At 38.7% G+C, this 18,549-nt stretch overlaps 1 protein-coding gene across 1 annotated transcript in view; it reads right to left on the bottom strand.

Moving 5' to 3' along the window:
* MED17 (mediator complex subunit 17) overlaps positions 1 to 18,294 on the bottom strand; it is a 42,658-nt gene extending 24,364 nt beyond the window's left edge. Inside the window, exons 1-5 of the mRNA XM_074216471.1 lie at positions 17,911 to 18,294; positions 15,013 to 15,179; positions 5,989 to 6,208; positions 2,768 to 2,904; positions 2,369 to 2,453 (exon numbers count right to left, since the gene is read on the bottom strand). Coding sequence (XP_074072572.1) covers positions 2,369 to 2,453; positions 2,768 to 2,904; positions 5,989 to 6,208; positions 15,013 to 15,179; positions 17,911 to 18,172 — 871 coding nt within the window. The 5' untranslated portion in view covers positions 18,173 to 18,294. The remainder of the gene's footprint in view (positions 1 to 2,368; positions 2,454 to 2,767; positions 2,905 to 5,988; positions 6,209 to 15,012; positions 15,180 to 17,910) is intronic.
* Between the last annotated feature and the right edge of the window lie 255 nt (positions 18,295 to 18,549).

Below are 18,549 nucleotides of genomic sequence, written 5' to 3'. Positions count from 1 at the left end.
CATGTGCTGATTCAGTTTTCCCTCCAAGTAAATAACAAACTATTCACACATAGAGAAAGGCACTAATCTAATGACAAGGAGTTTTCAGATAGTAGTCATGCCTTGGGAGTGCCACTTTTATTGAATGCAAATATTAAGCCTGGAGAGTCTAGGATCAGTCCACACTCTATGCCACAAATCATCGTGTATCTCTCACATTCTGCCTTCATCTTAAAATGACACAGAATATGCCAATTTTTTTTTTGCAAGGGTGCATCATTAAAGTTTTTTAATGTTTAGAGAAACAGAAGAACAGGTTGCCAATGAGGTCATGAGACCTTCTTTAATGGGTAACTGTTATTGTCTCTTGACTCCATTCCTCTCAACAACTCCCTCATTTTCTCACAGTATATATGAGGTGTTCAGAGAGGACTAGTATCTCTGGGATAAGGATTGCCAAGATGTTTAATACCCTTTGTGTCCACTGTCACTCAGCTCTCACCTGTGGTTCCAAGAATCTATAATATACACAGTAATCACAGTCTGGTAAAACCATTTTGGTAGACAACTAAACCAGACTGAAGGTACCTGATGTACCTCAAATCCATTGGTAAATTAGTGGGTGTCTACGCCAAGTTGTGAAGATTTCCCTGTTGGAATAACTGGATGAGAACATTCAGAAGCAGGCACTGTGGAGCACCCAAGAACTTGGTCAGACATAAAAGATGCCAAGGTCATCCACTGCATCTACAGCCATCACTAATCATCAAGAAATAAAGTGAAGAAGAGAAGACAAGGCAGAAAAACTGGAAGACAGGAAGAAAAAGAGGTGCTCTCATCAGAAATAGAGAAATCTAGAAGAGAGGCTGGATCTGGAAAAAGAATGAAAGAAAATGAGCTCTTGTCTTGGACAAAGAGTTTGAGATACCCATTGAAATTGAAGTTTGTCTCTGATGCTACTACTGCTATGGCTATGTATCTAGAACGCAGTTGAAAGACTAGGACTGGATATCTAGACCTGGCCACTGAATCCCATAGGAGCTGATGAGAGCACTAAGGGAAAGTGCATAGGAAAAAGAAAGGGGAGCTATGGTCAAAGTCTTGGGGTAGATTCAATTATTGTGAGAGGGAAGTAAATAGTGTCAAATGCTACAGGGGGAATCAGGAATGGAGAATGAGAAAAGACTATTGGATTTGACAATTAAGAAGTCAATGTTAACTAAACAAAGCAATTTCAGCTGAGAAGGTTAGAAGCAAAAAGTTGAAGAAAGATCAAAAGAAGTTTGTTTTTTTTTAAATGAGTATACCCAGCTTTCTATAGGAGCCTGGCAACTAAAAGAAAGATAAAGTCCGACATCCTGAGGAGATAGGTGAGTAAAAATTGTTTCAAAAATCAATCAACAAGGATTTATCAAGCATGCTTGTAGCAGCAGGGAAGGAGTCAGTAAATAGGGAGAGAATGAAGATTATTAGGGAGACAGGGGATGACCATGGCGCAATCTTTTAAAAAGAACTATCAAAGGTATAAGTAGAGAGCTTAGATTTGATGAGAAAACTATCTCTATATTAGAGATTAGAATAAAGGAAAACAAAATGGGTGGTGTTGCTGCTGCTGCTGCTGCTGATGATACTAGAAAGGGGTTTTGAAATGAAGAGTAAGAGGAGTGAAAGAATATGATGAATAGCTATGATTTTCTAAGTATGAAGTACTCTACTGAGAGAAGGATGAGAATGATTAGTGTGGAGGGTTTAAGGAGAAGAGAGAAAGCTTGGAACTGCCATTGTAGACAACTGGAAGGACTGACTTGAGACATTGACAGTCCAGTTGAGATATGATTACAACAATCTGACACTGTAGACAACTAGAAGGACTGACTTGAAGCAATGACAGTCCAGCTGAGATTTGATAACAACAATTTGTGTGAACTCAAATAAAAAAATTTTTTTTTACTTCCTTTAGCATTATTCAAGATTTTTCAGTAGTAGTAGAGAAGATAGATGGTAACAAGGGATGGCAAGGCATAGGCTGAGAAAAAAGGAGCAAGGAATTCAAAAACAAAATTCAATGTAAAGTTCAAATAGTTAAATATAGATTATTAGATTATAGGTATTGGAACATACTTTCATAAATATGAAATTTTCAATTTGTTAAAACATCAACATACAGAAAATAAGGGAAATAAATTAAAATTCTAGTCTATCACATCTGGACAAATATTATTATTATTATTATACTGAATTATGTAATCAGTATTATCACCTAAAAGGCAACAAAAACATATTTCCATTTGTTTTTAAATAAGACACTTATTTTTAACACACACAAAAAAGTTCCAAAGATTAACTATTATATAAAGATTTGAACTGAAAACCTGGAGAACAGCCTTACCTGATTTTGACTTTGGCATAGGTCGTCTGAAAAGATTAACTGTGCCAAGGTCCCCTATGTCTGATGACTGTTTTTGAATAGATACCTGAACAAGGAAAAGGTGAGAGGAAAATTTTATATATTGGTGTTCAGAATATAGCACCATCTCTAACATGCTGGGCACAATACCAATGTAGAGTTTTGAGAAAGAACAGATCAAAATTGCATAGGATAAAATGTGAATGAGCTGCAATCTAAACTGAAAGAAGGAAAATCTGCATCAAGGACATCCTGAATCTATTGAAGTACTGAGGTGTTAATTCACAAACATTCACAAAGTATCTATTCTATGCAGAGAACTGTTATCTTAACAAATTGAGGGAAGAAACAGAAATACATGGAAAAATTACTTTGACAGACCTTTATGTATGCAGATCCCTCTAAATCACTTGGAATTTGGACATCAAGGGGACAGTAATCCTCTGGTATCTTCTTATCCAAATCAATATCTGTGTTCTTTATCACTTCAAATGTGCCATGATGAGGAAAAAGAGATCCTAAAAAGGAATAAATATTAAGCACAAATTAGAAGGGGATTCAATCAGCAAACACTGAAGTATACTGTAATGCACCTATACTTAGGACACTCAGATAAATCAAAATTCATTCTGAGATGCTAATACATTAGGTGATTTTTTTTTTAAAAAACAGCCTTAAGTATACAGTACAATTCCATTAGATTGAACTGCACAAGCAAAAGCATGGAGATGGGAGATTGAACTGTTTTGCTGCATTAAAATTTAGTTAATAACAAAAATACCTGTACCCAGTACTTTAGATTTTACAAAGCACTGTCATATCCATTCTCTAATTTGATAGCCAAATAAAATTTGGCAAGGTAGGAAAGATAGGTAGAATTATTCCCAATATTTTTAACTTATGAAGAAAAAAAGTTTCAAAGAGGTAAAAAGAAAACAGCCAAGCTAGGATTAGCCCTCTGTTCTGACAGCTGGCTGATAAGTCTTTTCAATACACCACAATTAATTCTAGTTAGAAATCACATTCTCAGTCTAAAGAACCTGGAGATGAAATAAAAAAAGTTGAAAAATGGTATCCAAAAAGTAAGTGGTTTTTTTTTTGCAAGACAATGGGGTTAAGTGACATGCCTAAGGTCACACAGTTTGGTAATTAAGTGTCTTAGGTCAAATTTGAACTCAGGTCCTCCTGACTCCAGTGCCAGTGGTCTATGCACTATGCCACCTAGCTGCTCCAGTGTAAAAGTGTTTTAACCAAGGGTGGCTAGGTGGCGTAATGGATAAAGCACTGGCCCTGGAGTCAGGAGGACCTGAGTTCAAATTCGGTCTCAGACACTTAATAATTATCTAGCTGTGTGGCCTTGGGCAAGCCATTTAACCCCATTGCCTAGCAAAAAAAAAAAGAAAAAAGAAAAAAGTGTTTTAACCTAGGATTGCAAATAAAGTATTATATAACTCCACTCCTCTCTTTGGAGGGCCTGCATCTTTACACATATTATATGGGAGTTTAAGTATGAAACTAGAATATGGTGATGGGAACTGAATAACTGTTAGTTTGATAACCTTAACTCTTTTCTTCTTAACTTCAAGACAACACATTTTCGAGTTAGAGTTAAAGAGTTCAGTTAAAGAGTTGTAATTCCAAATGAATGTAGTTTCAGGGTATTAAGTAACTTTGAAAAATAGCCAGAGTTGGTGACTAGCTATGGAAAGCAGTACCTATTTTGTTAAAAACTTATTAGCCTCAGTTTCTTCATCTGTAAAAGGAGCTGGAGAAGGAAAACTCAAATGTAGTCACGGAGAGTGGGATATGACTGAAATGATTGAACAACAACAATAATGTGGCAGGCTAGATCAAGCAGAGAACTGTACATTTGTATTAGAGGCAAGCAATTCTGCATTGTAAGAATTGTGAGCTGTCCCTCTATGCACTTGTATTATTAATTCCCTGTGCTCCCACTCATGATATCTTAAAGTGTTCCCCATCTGTGTATTCCCTACATATATAACTTCTAAAGTCTACTATTCCTATACAGTACTTTTATTTGTAGAAAAGGAAGTTCAAAATTTATGGAAGGGAAATGTTCTGAAGTTATTTTATTTATATTATTATTTAAAACGTTTTAAAATTTTTTTTTAAGTTAAGCAAATCATCTGGTTGACTGGTAAAAAATAGAACAAAATAACCTTGAGGCTCCATCAATTTGGAAGTTATTCTGACCCACAAAACAGCAAGAACCTGGAATAGCTAACTGGGGCCCAGAGTAAGGAGGACTGGGAGTGCTACACTTAGAATAACTCATATTTTCACCCATTAATTTGTCAAAACTATCTCAGAAAGATTCATACACAAACTATTGCTTAGGAACAGACTATCTAACTTGACATCTTAGCCAAACACTATGGCTAAGATGAAAAAAGTCAAAAAAAGGAAGAGTTCAATTTACTACTCTCTTCACCAATAAAATCTGACCAAATTTCATGTTGCCAGTGTAGTTGTAGAATGTCCTCTTCACTCTATGCCACCATGCTTCCAAATCATGCAACTACAGATATGGAGTTATCAGGATCCTCATGCCAAAACCTCCCATCTTTTTTTCATGATTAGAATTCACCCTGTTTTCCATAGCTAAGAACAAGTTGGCAATGACCTGAGCTTGGCATTACAACAATCTTTTGTGCTCATCCTCCAGATGAACTCTGCCACAACAAAATTCCAGAATTTTTTCACAATAATCCCAAGATGGACACTGAACTCAGAAAAGGACCTGCAGGATCTGTGGTCTGGTCATGAAGCCCTACTATGAATCAAACTTCTCCCGCTGACTGCTGTTATCCCTCAGGACTACAGCTCACTATGATGTCTGTCATCACTAAAGCAGGTACCTCCTAGAGGAGGCCCCAGTACATGTGTCTAGTTTCCCTTCTTCAAAGGAATAAAGAAAGCTTTTTGCTTATGACCACATTAGCATTTTGGTTTTATTTTGTTTTTATTTTATTTCATTTCTTAGAGTTAACTTGAGGCTGTGATAATCTATGTGAGCTCTTAGGTATTTTCAGAGTTAACAGTTGCATAAAGCTCTGTGACTCTTTGATCATTTCTTTTCAGATTTGACAGAGTAAAATATGAGATAACATAGAAAATCTTTTGATAACCCAAACACAGTAAACCTCCAAGGTTGCAAGTTTAATCCTATGAAGGGTCAATATCACAGTCGTACTTCCTAATTTCTCCATAAACTAGAAGTTAAAGATCAGAGTGTAATAGTAAAGATGTCACACCCTTTAACTTTCTGTTAAACAGGGAACATTAAGCATCACTGAAATTTAAAGAATATACTCTAAACACTAGGAATCAATGCTTAGGCTACAAGGATTCTGATTAAATATCAGTCCAATATTTCCAATTAACTCATAGAAGTCAGGAAAATCCTCCAATTAATTATTTGTTCCTTTCACTTCAGGACAATGCCAATTATAAATGCCCTCATCTAAAAGTATATTATAATATCAATTCCAATATAATATGCATTACCTTTGTGGTGAGTTAAGCAAAAATTATATTAATTTCTCCTCTATATTAAAAAGTCTAGTAGCACAATATACCTGCACTTCTGTAGCTCAGATCACCAAGAATTTTATCTCCTACTTTTCTGAGTTTCCAGTGTTGTCTTAGTCGAAGAAGTTCAGAGTTGAAGTCTCTCTGTCGCTTATTTTCCTGGTTTTCAGTAACTGATTTCGTCAACCTATCCGCCCCTTTTAGAAGGATCTGTGCTGCACCAGCCAGTGATTTCTTTTTTGAAATCAACTGTAAAGTCTGAGGATTCTATCAAATGAAGAACAAAACAAAAATGATCACTATAAATTACTTGGAGACAAAGGGGGGGAGTGGTTTTTAGCAGCAAATGTCACTTATTTCATTAATTTAAATGTTTTCTTTAAAAGGATACCAACATAAAAAATTTTAAAGTATAGTGAAATTAAAGCAATCATATGGAATAGAAACCAAAGTTTATTATGTCAATGTTGTGTTATAATCTTGTTGATCTTTTGTATCCAACCTCATTTCTCTTCTACCATGACTAAGATTAGTTCAGATTCTCATTACTTTTGGAATAGCCTCCTAATTGGTCTATCCTATATCTCAAATCCCAAGTTCATGTCTTGGCTTTGAGAATTGTAATCAAATCAAAACTATAAGGAGCACTGAATATGTGAAGTCAATTATCCTTCCCTATTTAATTCAAATGATAAAATAGTATATTATATATCTTGATACCCTGACTAGGTATGACTCAATCAAATACTTTATAGACTGTACAAAAAAGTCATTGGATAGTCATACAATGATGTGGTGCTGAATTGCCAGGTTGTTTTGATTGATTGATTGCAGGACTTCATCACAGACTGTGAAGCTTGAATAAAAACAAGCTAGCTAAAATTTAGAGAAGAAGATTGCTGAATCTGTAAGCTTAAGGAAAAAAATCTTCTAACTAACAAGTGAGAGAGAAGTGCTTGTGGGCCCAAAGACAGAAGAAGGGGAAGAAGCAACAATTCACTTTAAATCTTGGTCTCAGTCTCCTCTGTACTTCCCTCCTTGTTTGGTGAAGAACCTTAAGAATGTTGCAAGATCTGGGGGATCTGGACTTCTTTGCTCATTAGCATCCTAAAATCTAACCTAGCGGCTAGAGGCAGTGAGGAAAGGCAGACTCAACTTCTACAGGGAATAACAGGTAAAAAGGAGAAAAGGTACAACATGTATAACTTCATGAGTATCCCACAAAGGAAAGAAAACATCTTCTAGTAATCAGGAGCCATTATGGCATCCCAATGCTATGATTATTCAATGATCTTGAGCTTCCTTTCTCCTGGATTCTGAAGATACCAGTGGGGAAAATGTGTCACAAGCTTTGGGGACGAGGTGGGAGTGTGGAAGAAGATACTCTGTATTTGCAGTTCTTAGCATACCAGTTTACTAAATGCCACTTTCTAAACAATAACTGAGGAAAATGACTTCTGGGGCAGAGCCAAGATGAAAAATTAGGAAGCTCCTGGAGTTTTTCCTGAAACAACTTTGAATGAAGGCTTTAAACAGATCTTAAAGCAACAGAACCCAACAAAAAAAAAATTTAACAACTGTTCAGTGAGATATTTCAGAACTTCAGAAAAAAGGACTGTCACATGGTTAAAAGGAAAGTATAGCCCAGTGAGGCAGGAAAGCTGCAAAGTCAGTGAGAAGCCTTTAGCTATAGTGCAGCAGCTAACATCCTGGAGCAGCTCTACCAGCAGTAAGGATCCCAACCCCAGCTGAAAAACAAGGTTTAAAGCCCTGGGAAGCTGGCGTGGCATTGGGCTATCTTAGCACAGGGAACAAACTGGGAATACTAGAAACTTCAAAGGAAAAAGCCAGGGACCAGAACCCCATCCCTCCAGTCAAAAAAGCTTGGAACTGTACAATATATACATACAGGAATAGAGTTCAACTAACAAAATGAGCAAAAAAAACAAAAAAATGCTAACCATTGATACCTCTCAGAAGAGGAAAGCAGTGACAAAATATCTACATTTGAAGCCCCTAGGGGTTGATGAATTGGTCTCAGTTTCAAAAAGATCTCTTGGAAGAACTCAAAAAAGGATTTTTAAAAACTAAAAAGAGAGGAAGAAAAATGAAGAAGTGAAATAAGTCATGCAGAAGAATTATGAAAAATTAACTGAAGAAAACAATTTTAAAAGTATAACTGAACAACTGGAAAATAAAATTAACCAATCAGAAAAGGAAACAAGAATACTAACTGAAGAAAATAAAAATTTAAAAATTAGAATGGGACAAATGGAAATGAATGACTCTGTGAGACATCAAGATTCCATTAAACAAAACCAAAGGCTGAAAAAAAAAACAGAAGAAAATGTAAAGAACCTCTTAGGGAAAAAAACGACAGACCTGGCAATCAGATGCAGAAGAGGTAATTTATGAATTATTGGTCTACCTGAATGCCACAACCAGAAAAATTATGCAGGAAATTATCATGGAAAACTGCCCTAATATCCTAGAACAAAAAGATAAAATAGTCCTTGAAAGAATACATTGATCACCCCCAGAAAGAAATTCCATAATAAAAAACTAAAGAATATTGTAGCCAAATTTCAGAATTCTCAGCTAAAGGAGAAAATCCTACAAGCAACCAAAAAGAAACTATTTAATTACCAGGGATTCACAGTTAGGATTACAAAGGACTTATCAGCTTTAACACTAAAAGATCAGAGGACCTGGAATATGATTTGCCAAAGGGTAAAGGAGATTGGATTACAACCAAGAATCAACTAACATGCAAAATTCAGCATTTTCTTTCAGGGAAAAAGATGGCCTTCCAATAAAATAGAGGACTTTCAAACTTTGCTGATAAAAATACCAGAACTGAACAGAAAATTTGATTTTCAAATACAAGACTCAAGAGACATGTCAAAAGGTAAATGGAAAGGAGGCAGGATAAATTTTAGTTAATTCTTGATAACTGTATTTTTCTTAGAACAATTTAAAGGAATATATTTGGACAAAGGATGTGGGTATAAATTGACTGTGATGTGATCAAACTTTTAGCTCTTTAGTGATAAACTTTATATGAGGAATGTATTTCTATAGAGGGCACTTGGAAAGACATATAAATTGAACATAATCTGATGATGGTTTGTGGCTCTTGAGAATTGTATTTCTAATGGGATAGTGCACTTAGACAGAGATTTTGAGTATGAAGAGGCTATGAAGTAATGTTGCTTATAAATCAATCATTCAATCAACCCACCCTTGAAAATTATACTTCTACAGGACAGGTAAAAGGAGTGTATCTTTTTTTTTTAAGGTTTTTTCCAAGGCAAATGGGGTTAAGTGGCTTGCCCAAGGCCACACAGCTAGGTAATTATTAAGTGTCTGAGACCAGATTTGAACACAGGTACTCCTGACTCCAAGGCCAGTGCTTTATCCACTATGCCACTTAGCTGCCCCTAAAAGGAGTGTATCTTGATAGATTGTGGGTACAAGAAAGGTTTAAAACAATCAAGACATAAAAAAAAGATTATACTAGGAGAAGGCAAGACATTAAAGGATAAATAATCCCATATGAAGAGTACCAAAGACCTATTAAAGTAGAGAAAAAGAAGGGAAAGTGCGAACACTGATTAAATCTTACTTTCAACAGATTTGGTCCAAAAAGGAAATAACATACATTTCCAATTTGGTTTAAAAATTTATCCTATCCTAAATGGAAATATGGGAAGGGCAAAGAAAGGGGAGGAAGGAACTAATAAAAAGGAGGGAGAAAGTAAAAGTAAAGACAAAGTTAAAATTAAAGTTAACACACCCTATACCAAGATAAGATCAAAATGGATAAAGGATTTAGACATTAAAAACAATATTATAAGAAAACTAGAAGATCAAGGACTAGTTTACCTGTTAAATCTATGAAAAGGGAAGCAGTTTATGACCAAGGAAGAAATGGAGAATATCACTAAAAACAAACTAGACGATTTTGATTACATTAAATTAAAAAGCTTTTGCACAGCCAAACCACTGTAACCAAGATCAAAAGAAATGTAGTAAATTGGGAAACAATTTTTACAAGTAGTATTTCTGTCAAAGGACTCATTTCTAAAATATACAGAGAACTGAGTCATATTTTTCTTTTAAAAAAAGCCGTTCCCCAATTGACAAATGGTCAAAAGATATGCAAAGGCAATTTACAGATGAGGAAATCAAAGCAATTCATAGCCATATGAAAAAATGCTCTAAATCATTAATTATTAGAGAAATGCAAATTAAAGCTTCTCTGAGGTACCACCTCCTCACACCTCTCAGACTGGCCAATATGGCCAGAAAGGACAATGATCAATGTTGGAAGGGATGTGGGATATCTGGGACACTAATAATTGTTGGTGGAGCTGTGAACTCATCCAATCTTTTTGGAGAGCAATTTGGAACTACGGTCAAAGGGAAACAAAAATGTGCATACCCTTTGATCCAGCAATACCACCACTGGGTCTATACCCTGAAGAGATGATGAAAAAGGGTAAAAACATCACTTGGACAAAAATATTCATAGAATCCTGTTTGTAGTGGCAAAGAATTGGAAATTAAATGTCCTTCAATTGGGGAACGGCTTAACAAACTGTGGTATATGTATGTCATGGAACACTATTGTTCTATTAGAAACCAGGAGGGATGGGAATTCAGGGAAGCCTGGAAGGTTTGCATGAACTGATGCTGAGTGAGATGAGCAGAACCAGAAAAACATTGTACACCCTAATAGCAACATGGGGGGTGGTGATCAACCTTAATGGACTTGTTCATTCCATCAGTGCAACAATCAGGGACAATTTTGGGCTACCTGCGATGGAGAATACCATCTGTTACCAGAGAAAGAACTATAGAGTTTAAACAAAGACCAAAGACTATTACCTTTAATTTAGTGGGGAAAAAAAAAATCATTATCTTATTATGCAATTTTGCTATCTCTTATACTTTATTTTTCTTCCTTAAGGATATGATTTCTCTCTCATCACATTCAACTTAGCTCAATGTATACCATGGAAACAATGTAAAGACTAACAGACTGCCTTATGTGGGGGTGGGGGTGGGGGTAAGGAAGCAAGATTAGGGGGAAAACTAAAACTCAAAATAAATAAAATCTTTCTAAAAGGAAAAAAATTAAAGTGAAAAAGAAAAGTAAATGGGGAAAAGAGAGAAGGCAAGGGAAAAGGGTTGATAAGAAGGGGCTGATCAAGAGGCAGCATTCAAAAGCAAAACATTGATGAGGAGGGATAAGAGGAAAGGAAAGAGAAAAATATAAATGGGGGAAAATGTCATAAGAGAAAGAGTTAGTAATCATTAACTGTAAAACGTGAATGGGATGGTTTTTTCTTCCTTTTTCATACCTTAGTTCTAATTCCTCTTTTTATAACCTAATATGGAAATATGTTAAACATTGAGTGTTCATGTAGAACTTTTATCAGATTGCTCCCTGCCATAGGGAGGGGGGGAGAAAAGGGAGGGTGGGAGAAAAATGTGGAACTCACATTCAAATAGATGACTGTTGAAAATTACCTTTGCATGTAATTGAAAAATAAAATTTTTAAAAAAGAAAGAATCATGAGGGAAGGGACTTCAGAAAGTGTGGACTTATATAAACTGATGCTAAGTGAAGTGAGCAGAACTGGAAGAACATTGGACACACACTAACAGCAACATTGTGTGAAGATCAACTATGATGGACTTGCTCTCAGCAGTACAATAATCAAAGATAATTAATTCTAATGGACAAATTAATTCTAATGGAAAATACAGAGAAGGAACTATACAGTCTGAATAAAGACTGAGGCTTATTATTTTCAATTTTTTAATTTGTTTTATGCATTATGGCTTTTCCTTCTCATGGTTTTTTCCCTTTTTGATTTGATTCTTCTTTCACAACATAATTACTATGGAAATATGTTTAAAAAAGTAATTGAGTCTTCCTGAATAATCAGTAACAAATGGTAATAATAGAGAGAAACATACTATTGGGAACTCCATGAGCTAAACATTAGAAAAATATTCCCCTCCAATTCTATAAGTATACTCCTAGACTTTGGGAATCTAGCTTAGCTCTGGGGACCTGACAGTGCAAGTAGGAGTTGGGAAAGTAAATCCACAGTTTACAAGTTTCATTGCTTCTGGGAAAAAAATGTGTCAATTAATTCCTCTACATTCTGGCAACTTCTCAAATAAAAAATCATTCTTCCCTGGCCCCTACTCCATTACACTGTTCAACTGGAGCATAAGCTCACTGTACTTGTATCCCTAGGGTTTAGTAGCATTTTAGCACACAGTAAACACTTAATATTTTCTCCTTCATTCTACTAACTGGCACATTCATAATGGCTCTTCTGTGGCAATGAAAATATCTTCTGGGATAGTCAAAAAAGAAATGAAATTCCAAGGACTTACAATTAAAAACTTTCATTTTGCTTAAATAGAGGGAAGCTCCAACAGGTTTAATCCAGGAAAAACTTAAAATCAGCACTGAACCTAATCATGATCAAGAAATACTGAATGCAACTTCATCCAATCCAGAACTGTATAAAAAATCAGTCCAAAATTCAAGGGCAACAGGAAAAGTGGTAATAGAGTCCAATGCAACATAAGCAAACATGACAGAAGCCTCTTAACATAACCAAACAATAGCCAGAAATACTTGTAACTTGTAAGATTTTGCATCCAAAGGCAGTAAGAGAGAATGCTCACAAAAAAGGCATTCCTCAAACCTTCTAAGCCTCAAGGAAAAAGCAATGCTCAAGACCTAATGATCAAACACCCCTGGTCTGAGGACTTCAACAACACAATCATTATCCTGCACTGTCTCAGAGGGCCCTAAAGATCCAAGATCTGAAACTCAAAGATGCAGGAGGTGGAGCTTAGTATGGGGACCAAGTGACCCATATCAAGACCAAGGTGGGGGGGGGGGGTGCAGCTAGGTGGCACAGTGGATAGAGCACTGGCCCTGGAGTCAGGAGAACCTGAGCTCAAATCCGGCCTCAGATGCTTAATAATTACCTAGCTGTGTGACCTTAGGCAAGTCACTTAACTCCATTGCCTTAAATAAATAAAACTCTTAAAAAAATGTAAAAAAAAAAGATCAAGTTGAGATAACCACCCCACCCAAAAGCATAGGTGGGTAAAGCTTGTCTGAGCACAACCTAGGCAACCAAAGAAGACACAGATCAGTATAAAGAATTATAACGATGCCAAAAATATTCAAAAAACATTCTACAGAGATAGGAATTCCATTAACTTCAAACAGAGAATCTAGAACAAATATGGGTTTTCCAGAAGTGACTTGTGAATATTAAGAAGAAATGAAGCAAAAGATTAAAAAAATTAAAGAATAAGAAGGAAAATAACTTAAAACACAGAGTGGTCAACCTTACCCAAGTAATGAACTTTCTGGACACTATAAGCAAGCAAACAGAAATAAATAATTCCATGAGACAACAAGAAATATTAGAACAAAATCAAAAAATTGAAAAAGAAAATGCATGTTATCCGATCTTTTTTAAACTGATCTAAAAAAAGAGAGATTAAATTTTAAGAATCATAGGTCTCCTTTGAAAGTATAATTTAAAAAAGAAAAATCTGGACACTAAAGTTAAAGAAATAATAAATAAAAATTGTCTAAATCTGATAGAACTAAAGACAAAATAAAGATAGGAAGAATTCACCTATCACCTTCCAAAGGAAATCTCAAAAAGAAAAGATTCAGGATTGTCACAGCCAAAATCAAGAGCTTTTAAGAAAAAATACTGTGAGCATCCAGAAAGCACAATCAAGTTCACATGAGACCTAACAGCTTTCAATACAAGTAGGAGGAGATTTTGGAAAATATATTTCAAAAGGCAAAAATACAGGTTTAAAATCAGGAATAATTTACCTGAAAAGTTAAATATAATGATAAGGGGGTAGCTAGGTGGTACAGTGGATAGAGCACTGGTCCTGGAGTCAGGAGTATGAGTTCAAATCCGGCCTCAGACATTTAATAATTGCCTAGGAGCAATACAAAATGAGCAGAACCAGGAGAGCTATTTATAAAAAGATAACATTTTAAAGAAAAAACCTTTATAGAGGACCTATAATGAAACACATTATCCACTTTTTGTCAGAGAAGCGATGAATTCAAGTTTGGAAGAGACATACATTTCTGGATGTGGTCACTGTTGGTTTGTTTTGTTTTTACAAGGGCTTTTCTTCTTGTTTTAACTGCAAGTGGGAAGAATTGAGGGGGTGTGGCATAGGTGATAGTGATGAATTAAAAAAAAAGTCAAGAAAAAAGAAGACCATTGAAACATTTTAAAAAGTATCCTCTGAAGTACAGAAGATAATTCAGAAGAAAGAGCATGCAAGCAGGAAGCTCTGAAAGTAAATAATTATGATTCCTTAAAGCAATTTAAAGAAGAGAGATTAAAACGATCAATTTTTGTCATACTTTTGTACATAGAACATGACAGACTCAAAAGTTTGGTTTTTTTTTTAATTTTTTTATTTATTTAAGGCAAATGGGATTAAGTGACTTGCCCAAAGTCACACAGCTACACACTTATTAAGTGTCTGAGGCCAGATTTGAACTCATACTCCTGACTCCAGGACCAGTGCTCTATCCACTGCGTCGCCTAGCTGCCCCTCATAAATTTTTAAAGTTGGAAGATCGTGGATTATTTTACTCAATCTGATCATTTTATAGCTGAGAAGGGATAGTATATATCTAGGCAAGGACACATTTGAAAATAAATGAAATAAAAGGTAAGTAGAACAAGAAAAAATTAGCAGGTTGCTAAAAAAAAAGAATGCAAAAAAGAACATTTCATTTGAGTAACCAAGCTTTATGTAACTTTACTAAACTATTTTCCATATAAAAATATAAAAGTAAAACCATATCAGGATATAATTTGTTATTTAAATCATAATTAATTAGTCTAAGATCAAAGTTTCTAAGAATATATCACTTTATAGAGCATACAACAATTTTATGACATTAACTAAATTCTGAAAAATAAAAATCATAAATTATTTAAGTTTGATTGTGTTATTTTCTTGTAAATATACTGTACCTGTTTGGGAGGAAGCGAATCCTGTGAAACGGGATCAAGAGTCATGAATTTTTTATCCCTAATAATACTGAGAACATCATAGAGAACACACATCTCAGTCAGGGAGCTTCTTAAATTGTTCCGTACAGAGTCCCATGGCCAAAGAGAAGGCTGAAATTTTACCAACCCTAAAAGAAAAGAAATACTTTCAGTTACAGTGACTAGAAGACAGAAGCCACATATAAACATATACAAAGAATTAAGATTTTTTTCCTCTGGATACCAAATACTTCATTTCAATCCATTATCTTTCCTTCACTCTGTCCCTGTCACCTATTCTGTAAAAGTCTATTACTATTCATTAGGACATTGTGACATAAGAAAGATATATCAAGTTTCCACAGGTGAAATTCAATTATACCAAAAAGTAGACAATCAACAAATACATTTCAACTGAACTGAATCATACAAAATCAAAAGAATTCTAAGTCACTTACTCTTGTAAATTTCTGTAAAATTCACTCTAAAAGAATTTGAGCTCAATCCCACCAGTTTACATAAAGCTGAATGAGTCTAATGGAAAAGAGAATAAATCATTATTGTACTTTAAGCTAAGTATGTGGAGAAAAGAGCTTTTTTTTTGACCTGGCTTAAAATTGTCATCCAGACTATAAATTTCAGAATCAGACATCAATTAGAAAACTCTTAAGTAAATATGATTTAACACTAGAACCAATAACACTAAACTGAAAATTGTTTTTCCTTAATTTTTCTTATTTTTTGATAGTTAATACATTAACATTTATTAAATACCTACTTTGTGTTCTAAGAACCCATACTTGGTGCTGAGGATAGATGGAGAAAAGTCCAAGATCTTAAGAAATTTGGAATCTAAAGAGGGAACAGATTTTTTTATACTATATCTATGAGTCCTCTAGTGTAGAAAACTATCAGTGAATAAATTCCTTCTACCAATGCAGATCAGCACCTGTGCTACAACATATGATTTCAGAGAATTGCTTGGGACACTGAGTCAAAGTAATACTTGAAGTCAGGCTTTCCTAACTCCTAGGGGCCACGGATTTATTCTTATTCTACAAAGAATTTATGTTATCAGGAAAATTACCTCCATTATCATCATCCTTGTCACCACCACCATCACCTACTTTTCTGTGTTTCTTTAGGACCTACCTACTGTTCTTTTCTGTTTTTTTCATGCTTTCATGATGTTCTTTTCTTTTTTTCTTTTTGCTACCCTTTTCTACTCCCTCCCCCGAAAAAATGAAACAAGAAAAATAAAGTCCTCCCAACTAATATGCCTTTACTTAAAAACATATCTTGGGCATTCTGAATCCATCCTTTTTCTGCCATGGGTGGCACCCTGCATCATTCATTGATCCTCTGGAATCCTTAGTTGGTCACGACATTAATCAGACTTCTCACGTCTTTCAGGGTTGTTTATCTTTATGTTGTTTGTGTATAAATTGCGTTCACCCCGCACCAATCCATCCAATATGTCTTTCTCTCTGATCTCCCCCTTGGCTTTTTTAAAGGCAGAATAATATTTCATTACATTCAGTCTCTTTTTCCAACAGACGGTCTCGTTCTTTTCTTTGCTACGAACAACCGTGGTACGTGTGAGCGATGTTGCTCTCTGGACCAGCTCCTCCTCTCCCTGCGGTCCACTGAGGCTCCCAGAGACAGTGACGCCGCCGAGACCGGCCGGGAAGCCCCGGCCCCGGCTGCGCCCGCGGCCCGAGGACGGGGGCTGCCCCTGGAGGGGAGCTGCCCCTGGAGGACGGGAACTGCCCCCCTCCGGGGGCTGCCCCTGGAGGGGAGCTGCCCCTGGAGGACGGGAGCTGCCCCTGGAGGACGGGAGCTGCCCCTGGAGGGGAGCTGCCCCTGGAGGACGGGAACTGCCCCCCTCGGACGGTGGCTGCCCCTGGAGGGGAGCTGCCCCTGGAGGAGGGGAGCTGCCCCTGGAGGGGAGCTACGGGAACTGCCCCCCTCGGACGGGGGCTGCCCCTGGAGGGGAGCTGACGGTGGCTGCCCCTGGAGGAGGGGAGCTGCCCCTGGAGGGGAGCTGCCCCTGGAGGACGGGAACTGCCCCCCTCGGACGGGGGCTGCCCCTGGAGGGGAGCTGCCCCTGGAGGAGGGGAGCTGCCCCTGGAGGACGGGAACTGCCCCCCTCGGACGGGGGCTGCCCCTGGAGGGGAGCTGCCCCTGGAGGAGGGGAGCTGCCCCTGGAGGACGGGAACTGCCCCCCTCGGACGGGGGCTGCCCCTGGAGGGGAGCTGCCCCTGGAGGAGGGGAGCTGCCCCTGGAGGAGGGGAGCTGCCCCTGGAGGAGGGGAGCTGCCCCTGGAGGACGGGGGCTGCCCCTGGAGGACGAGAACTGCCCCCCTCGGACGGGAACTGCCCCCCTCGGACGGGAACTGCCCCTGGAGGACGGGAGCTGCCCCCCTCGGACGGGGGCTGCCCCTGGAGGACGGGAACTGCCCCTGGAGGACGGGGGCTGCCCCTGGAGGACGGGGGCTGCCCCTGGAGGACGGGAGCTGCCCCTGGAGGACGGGGGCTGCCCCTGGAGGACGAGAACTGCCCCCCTCGGACGGGAACTGCCCCCCTCGGACGGGAACTGCCCCCCTCGGACGGGAACTGCCCCTGGAGGACGGGAGCTGCCCCCCTCGGACGGGGGCTGCCCCTGGAGGACGGGAGCTGCCCCTGGAGGACGGGGGCTGCCCCTGGAGGACGGGGGCTGCCCCTGGAGGACGGGAGCTGCCCCTGGAGGACGGGGGCTGCCCCTGGAGGACGGAACGGCTGCCCCCCTCGGACGGGAGCTGCCCCTCGTCTTTCTCTCTCGATCCGATAATAAACACTGACCGGCCGGCCGCGACCCCTCCCGCGGCCGCCCGAGCCTCACCTTCCTCGTCGTCCTGCTCGGCGCTGCCGCTGCCGCTGCCGCCGGCGCCCGCCCAGTCCTGGGAGTCCCGGTCGGCGCCGGCCGCCTCCTCCTCCTCCGAGCCCGAGCCCTGGCTGAAGTCAATGCGCTGGGCGAGCCGAGCCAGGTTCTGCGACATGGACAGCGGCTGCAGGTAGGTTTCGGTGCCATCCAGGCCCACCTCCTGCACCTGCTTCTCGCAGGCCGACTCGATGCTGATGCGCACCGCCCGCACCCCGGACATCTCGGCGGGTCGCTGGGAGCCAGAGCCCGATCCGGAGCCCGCGGAGAAGAGGACGCGGGAGGGAGAGGGAGGAAAGCCCCGGATGCCGGGGCGCCGGCCCAGCGGACACCGCTACGCTCTGCCCAGAATTCACTGCGGCTGCGCGAGCTACGGAACGGCATCCGGGCCAAACCAGAAGGAAAGGCGAACGGCCGGAAGCTCCGACAATAAACCCAAAGCGAGCCCAAGGAACTACTTCCGGGAAAACCCCGGTGATGGCCAAGTTCTAAAAGAGGCAGTGTTTCCAAAGTTATGATTTTTTTTTATGCTCAACTTAAGGAATTTATTTATTTATTTGTTTGTTTATTTTGTTTTCTTAAAGAAAGAAATTTCCCCCC

Source organism: Macrotis lagotis, chromosome 1, assembly GCF_037893015.1.
Source record: "Macrotis lagotis isolate mMagLag1 chromosome 1, bilby.v1.9.chrom.fasta, whole genome shotgun sequence".
Lineage (NCBI taxonomy): Eukaryota > Metazoa > Chordata > Mammalia > Peramelemorphia > Peramelidae > Macrotis > Macrotis lagotis.
Note: the sequence above shows the minus strand (reverse complement) of the source record. Positions and strands in the feature narration are given on the sequence as shown.